A 7,500-nucleotide genomic window follows, 5' to 3' on the forward strand; every position below is an offset into this window, starting at 1 on the left:
CTCCTAAATGACCCTCCCCTTCACTGTAATGCTCAAATTCTGCTCAAGGCGTTTTGTTGGGTTAAATCATCTGTAGCGTTAAACACAAGCATATGCTCAGCTAGGATGACATCACACTTACACACACACACACACACACACACACACCCACACACTTGCACAAACACATACACACATGCATAAGCAGACACATTGACACACACACTCGCACACACAAACACACACACACACACACACACACCCACAGACACACTCACACATACACACACACGTTTGGAGCCACACCCACACACACACACGCACACACACACACACACACACACACACACACACACACACACACATGTACTGTTTATTTGTCTAACTTAGGGTGTTTAAGCTGTCATATCTGCCAGGAGTTAAACTACATTAACTAGCATGGTAGGGATGCAGTCCATCAGTCAACAACACCACAGCTCTTGACTGTAGTCACATTGAGGTACAGTTTGACTGTAGTCACATTGAGGTACAGTTTGACTGTAGTCACACCGTGAGTTTAGAATTATAAGGTTCTATCTCCGTCTAGGGCAGTTCAGAGATATTGAGCGTCAAAGATTTTACATTCCATTATGTTCTGTGAGATGGAACCTTTGTATTTTATGAATTACTAACTGAAAAATTGCAACATTTTAAAAAATAACACCACACAGGCATAAATAAACACCTAGTGGATCAGATTATGTAAAAACTCAATTTTGACCAAAAATGGAGATAGAACCTTATAATTCTAACTATTCTAACTATAGAACCTTATAATTCTAACGTCACGATGTGGCACCATTGAATGTCTACCCAGGTAAAAGTAAAGTCAATGATAATAATAATAATGTTTTCCTTCCTTCCAGCCATCAGCCTGCTCCGAGAGAGAGAGCCGGGGGCGTTCGTCATCCGGGACAGTCACTCCTTCCGCGGGGCGTACGGCCTGGCTATGAGGTGGCCTCGCCACCCCCCACGGTGCAGCAGTCCAAGAAAGGTACGCTAATGCTAACGCTAACGAGTGGCCATGTGACGTTATGCTGCATTCAAGTGCTCCTTGGAAAAAGGACATCTTCCCCCCCCCCCCCCCGACAGGGCGACAGGGTGGGTGTTACTTTGAGATCTCAGAGTTTTTAGACATCTTCTGCCCCCCAGCACTGCGTCTCCTGAGACACCCGCTTTTCCCCTCTACTGTGTCCTCTAAGACCTCTACTGTGTCCCCTAAGACCTCTACTGCCCCCCTTGTACTGTCTCGCTGTTCTCCAGTGTCTATATAAAAAAATTCGAAACAAAAAAACAACAACCTAGGTTTAGAAGAAGGTTTTTCCTTCTATCAGTGGCCCCGGGCCTGAGCTGGATTACTCTTCCTGCTACGACTGGTGAACTGATGATTCACTTGCTTAGTCAAATGTATTGAGTGTAAATCGCTTTGGAATAAGGCGTCTGCTAAATGCCAAACATTTAAAATGTAGATGTTTTCCAGTCAGGGCTGATCTCTGAATTAGCCTACAGGTAAATTATACACAGAATCCTCTGCTTGAATGTTGGTGGGAAGAGCAGTTTCAGAGGAACCACTTGAATGCAGCAGGGCTCGACATTAACGCCGCTTTACAAGTAAAACTTTCGCCGGGTTTGTTTGCGTGAGCACGACGACAAGTAAAACGGCGTTAATGTCGAGCCCTGTAACTAGGTTACGGGATATAGAAACACTGTGTTGGGCTGTTACAGCAGCTGATACTGCCACAGACAGTCATCATCATTAGCATTCACAGCCTTATTTAGACCACTCAAACACATGTGTAGAGCACATTTTTACACAGATTTACAGCTCAGTATGATGACACACACTCACACTCACACACACACACACAAACACACACACAAACACACACACACACACACACACAAACACACACACACACATCCCGATGAAAGCATATCGCTGTTCAGATGAATACAAGTCTGAACCACATGATCACTGAGGTCCGTCGTCACCAGCACCGCTGGAAACAAATAAACACAAGATTTAAACACAGACGTTTGTTTTCTGTGCGGGTCTGGAGTTCGTACAGCTGAGATCATACGGACACATTCCTGTACGCGCTACGCTCCCTCAGCTCTGGTTCTGCCTTGTCTGTTGTCGGTCCAGGGACATGACCACCATCTCTAATACCTCCTACATGAGGTCATGTCTCTCTCTTTCTCTCCCTCTCTCTCTCTCTCTCTCTCCCTCTTTCTCTCTCTCTCTCTCTCCTCTCTCTCTCTCTCCCTCTTTCTCTCTCTCTCACTCTCTCTCTCTCTCTCTGTCTCTCTCTCTCTCTCTGTCTCTCTCTCTGTGTCTCTCTCTCTCTCTGTCTCTCTCTCTGTGTCTCTCTCTCTCTCTCTCTGTCTCTCTCACTCTCTGTCTCTCTCTCTCTCTCCCTCTCTCTCTGTCTCTCTCTCTCTCTCTCCCTCTCTCTCTCTCTCTCTCTCTCTCTGTGTCTCTCTCTCTCCCTCTCTCTCTCTGTCTGTGTATGTTTGTGTCTTATGTTTGTGTGTTGTTTGTCCACCCTGGGGTCCTGTAGCTGGTGACATCACTAATGAGCTGGTGAGACACTTCCTGATTGAGACCAGCCCCAAGGGCGTGAAGCTGAAGGGTTGTCCCAACGAGCCATACTTTGGTGAGTCATCGTTGACCCTCCACACACACAACACACACACACACACACACACTCACACACACTCACACACACACACACACACACACACACACACAGACACACACAGACACACACACACACACACACAACACTTTTGAAAACAACATGGTGTGTATGTTGGAGCCAGTAGCGGGGGGAGGTTGTAATGATGAGTATCATTACTGTGTGGTTGTGAAGAGACTGCTGGCTGTCCAGGTCCTCCTCCCCTCCTCTCCTCCCCTCTCCCTCCCCCCTCCTCCCCTCCTCCCCCCTCCTCCCCTCCTCCCTCCTCCCCCCTCCTCCCCCCTCCTCCCCCCTCTCCTCTCCTCCCCTCTCCTCTCCTCCCCTCTCCTCCCTCCTCCTCCCTCTCCTCTCCTCCCTCTCCTCCCTCCTCCCCCCTCTCCTCTCCTCTCCTCTCCTCTCCTCCCCGCTCCTCTCCTCCTCTCCTCTCCTCCCCTCTCCTCCCCCCTCCTCCCCTTTCCTCCCTCCTCCTCCCCTCTCCTCCCCTCCTCCCCTCTCCTCCCCTCTCCTCTCCTCTCCTCTCCTCTCCTCCCCTCTCTGCCCTGCCTGACCGGAACCTTCTCTAACCTTGTACAGCCTGATCCTAATTATAGTTGGAATCAGTTCATTTAGTCCCCTCTAATTTCAGCTGCAGACCACGTTACAAGTGTGTGTGTGTGTGTGTGTGTGTGTGTGTGTGTGTGTGTGTGTGTGTGTAAGTGCATACATGTGTGTGTGCCATACCCTCAAATAAAAGCTGATGACTGATGTCTGTGACTGATGTTTAATCCTCATAGTATTAGTGTGATGTCTACTTAAACCTCATAGTAATAGTGTGATGTCTAGTTTAACCTCACCACCCGCTTTTCCCCTTTACTGTGTCCCCCTATGACTTCTATTGCCCCCCCTTGTACTGTCTCTCTGTTCTCCAGTGTCTATATATAACAAACAAACAAAAAAGTTTTCCTTCTATCATGGAGACTGCCAATGGCCCCGGGCCTGAGCTGGATTACTCTTCCTGCTACGACTGGTGGATTGATGATTCCCTTGCTTAGTCAAATGTATTGATCGTACTTGAAGTGTCTGAGGGAGGTGATAGGAGGTGGCGTGAGCTGCGTACTGAGAGGCTGTGTTGTATACTGTACTAATGTCAAACTGTCTCTCTCTCTCTCTCTCTCTCTCTCTCTCTCTCTCTCTCTCTCTCTCTCTCTCTCTCTCTCTCTCTCTCTCTCTGTGTGTGTGTGTGTGTTTTGCAGGATGTCTATCTGCTCTGGTCTACCAGCACTCCATGACTCCACTGGCCCTGCCCTGTAAACTAGTCATCCCCACCAGAGGTGAGGGGAGCTCTCTGTATGTGTGTGTGTGTGTGTGTGTGTGTGTGTGTGTGTGTGTGTGTGTGTGTGCGTGTGTGTGTGCGTGTCATTGATTTTCAACAACGTTGACATTCATTTACATGTTTCAGAATAAACGTCTGAACATTTGGACTCGTTCCGCCTTTCCCCAGCTTCACATATTTGCCTACTTTTCTCGCCACTTTTTTCGGTCCTCCTCGTCGTTCAGTTGAAACTCGCTCAGCTTTTATTGCAGACTTCTTGGAGGCGCTATTTCCACTGGTTGGCAACTGGCTCACTGTATAACGGCTACCACTTTTGTCCCTGATCAAATTTGCGGATTCACTGTCCGACCAAATTTTTGAATGGGGCGGCTGTGGCGCAGGAGGTAGAGCCGCCGTCTAATGATCACAAGGTCGGCAGATCGGCGGTTCGAGCCCCGGCTGGCCACATGTCGAAGTGTCCTTGGGCAAGACACTGAATCCCAAAATTGCTCCCAGTGAGCGGGCCGGCCGGCGCCTTGCATGGCAGCTTGCCGCCGTTGGTGTGTGAATGTGTGTGTGAATGTGTGAATGTAGAGGCCGTTGTAAAGCGCTTTGGAGCAGCTTTGGAGCAGCAAAAAGGCGCGATATAAGTGCAGTCCATTTACCATTTTACCAAATGACCGAGCGCTTCCCGTTTTCCAGATCTCCACGAGGAGACGCCGGAGAACGCCTCACCCACCTCCCAGGCAGCCGAGCTTCTCAAACAAGGAGCAGGTAAGAGACCTGACACCTGAGACCTGACACCTGAGATCTGACACCTGAGATCTGTCAGTCACAACCCATGTCTGGAAGCTGCCATGTCAACAGAGGGTACAACCCCCCTTTATACAGCAGATTGTTATGAATATGCCATAATCATATGTAACACTTTATTTGACACGATCTACCAATGTCACTGACTGACCGTGACTTAAGAGCTGTCATGTGTCATGTTCCTGTTTTGGTTGGTCGCTTTGTATCCATGACGATGGAAGGTTTGATGACAGACATTTGTGAGCTTGGTTGCCAGTTTTTCTTTTTTTTTCTTGTTTTTTACATCCTCTCAATCATTCCTCTGTTCACCCTCACCTCTGACATCACTTCCTGGTCACTATAGGGCAGAGGTCGCCAGCTGACTCCCATGGTAAAGCCACGCCCCTTTCTAAAGCCACGCCCCTTTCTAACCCGACTCCATGACTGCTGCTTTCTGGCCAACGTGGAGTTTTACTGCCACCGAATGTTGTCTGTGCACGAGCATGTGTGTGTGTGTGTGTGTGTGTGTGTGTGTCTGTGTGTGTGTGTGCGTGTGTGCGTGCGTGTGTGTGTGTGTGTGTGTCTGTGTGTGTGTGCGTGTGTGCGTGCGTGCTTGTATGTGTGCGTGTATGTGTGTGTGTGTGTGTGTGTGTGTGTGTGTGTGTGTCTGTGTGTGTGTGCGTGTGTGCGTGCGTGCTTGTATGTGTGCGTGTATGTGTGTGTGTGTGTGTGTGTGTGTGTGTGTGTGTGTGTGTGTGTGAGTCCTTGGGATACGTGCGTGCATGTATGTGTGTGTGTGCATTTGTGTATGTGTGTGTGTGTGTGTGTGTGTGCATGCGTGTATGCGTGCGTGTGTGTATACGTGCGTGTGTGTGTGTGCGTGGGTGTATGTGTGTGCGTGTGTGAGTCCTTGGGATACGTGCGTGCATGTATGTGTGTGTGCGTATGTCAGTTTACGTGTGTGACCAAAGAGTCTCCCTCTCTCTCATCCCTCTCTTTTCGTCTCTCTGTTTCTCAAGCCTCTCTCTCTCTGTCCATCGCTGCCGCTCAGCTTTCAAAACAGATTTGCTGTCGAGCCCCAATACGTGTTTAACACTTCTCTCCTAGCCTTGTTCCTGCTAGCATGCCCAGTACTGAGGGGAATGGACTTGTCTCTGTCGCATGCACATGTGGACGCCTCTGTTTAGTGATATATGCCGGAGTTCTGTATGAAATGAATAACCGTAACAGCATCTTAAACAATGAAGAACGTTTAAATGATTGTATGTGACATGCTCGTGGTGTTTTGACCAACCAGGTGCAGTTGAGGTGATTTTTCAGTTGTTTTTTACATATTCTAAAACGACAGATTGTAAAGCTTTCAAACAACGATATGCTAGGTATTTGAATGTCGTTACCCCCTGAAATCACAAAGCTAAGGAAAAAAAAGCCTTTTAAAGATCTGCACAGCCAGGTAATGGGCGATAACAATACACTGCAAAAAGTCAGCTCTCAAAAGCAAGAAAAAAAGCAATAAAAATAGGGGAAATATTACTTAGAATAAGCTAAATTATCTAAATTATTAACAGAACAGGAAAATTTCACTTGCCAAGATTGTCTTAAAACAAGTAAGAGATATCTTAAAACTGGTGCAGTCAGACAGAAAACAAGCTTATATTGCCTTGATTTAAGATATTTAACTTAGATTTACTTTTTGCATTGTAGCTGAAATACCTGTCAAAAACCAACAACATCAGGGCAAGACTAAAGTTTACCAGAGAACACCTAAACAAACACCAAGACAATGTGCTTTGGACAGATTAATCCAACGTTGAATTATTTGGGCATAGTAACAGAAGACATTTACATTTTACATTTACATTTTTGGCATTTAGCAGACGCCTTATTCCAAAGTGACTTACACTCAATACATTTGACTAAGCAAGTGAATCATCAATCCACCAGTCGTAGCAGGAAGAGTAATCTAGCTCAGGCCAGGGGCTATTGGCATTTTTTAATTTTTTTATTATATAGACACTGGAGAAACAGAGAAACAGTACAAGGGGGGCAATATAAGTTTTAGGGGACACAGTAGAGGGGGAAAAGCGGGTGTCTTCAGGAGACACAGTGCTGTGGGACATAACCAGTATATATAATATTCAATTGTTAATTAAAAAAAAATCTTTAAAATACTTCTTCTTTGCCTGACACAACTGAAGTCTAACTCTCTCTGTTTGACCTCTGAACCCTGAGAGGGTCTGCCTGCCCTGACAGTTTATTTGTTTCTCCCTCATTTTCCCAGCATGCAACGTTCTGTACATCAACTCAGTGGACATGGAGTCTCTGACGGGACCTCAGGCTGTTGCCAAGGCGATCTCTGAGACGGTGGCGTCCGCGTCTCCGCCCACCGCCACCATCGTGCACTTCAAGGTGTCGGCGCAAGGCATCACCCTGACAGACAACCAGAGGAAGTGAGTAGGACAGTAGGACAGCCCTTACAGACCAGAGGGAGTGGGTAGGACATTAGGACAGACAGCCCTTACAGACCAGAGGAAGTGGGTAGGACATTAGGACAGCCCTTACAGACCAGAGGGAGTGAGTAGGACAGTAGGACAGCCCGTACAGACCAGAGGGAGTGAGTAGGACACTAGGACAGCCCTTACAGACCACAGGAAGTGGTTAGGACACTAGGACAGCCCTTACAGACCAGAGGAAGTGAGT

General features: G+C 47.5%; 1 protein-coding gene across 1 annotated transcript in view; it reads left to right on the forward strand.

Moving 5' to 3' along the window:
* Positions 1 to 7,500, forward strand: part of LOC308153197 (tensin-1-like) — a gene marked incomplete at both ends in the record, with an annotated part of 215,051 nt that overhangs the window by 203,497 nt on the left and 4,054 nt on the right. Inside the window, 7 exon segments of the mRNA XM_080526283.1 lie at positions 885 to 968; positions 971 to 1,012; positions 2,580 to 2,675; positions 3,950 to 4,027; positions 4,711 to 4,782; positions 5,165 to 5,191; positions 7,082 to 7,250. Of these exon segments, the coding sequence (XP_080382409.1) occupies positions 885 to 968; positions 971 to 1,012; positions 2,580 to 2,675; positions 3,950 to 4,027; positions 4,711 to 4,782; positions 5,165 to 5,191; positions 7,082 to 7,250 (568 nt within the window).

Source organism: Nansenia antarctica (genome assembly GCF_963989245.1).
Source record: "Nansenia antarctica genome assembly, chromosome: 3".
Taxonomy (NCBI): domain Eukaryota; kingdom Metazoa; phylum Chordata; class Actinopteri; order Argentiniformes; family Microstomatidae; genus Nansenia; species Nansenia antarctica.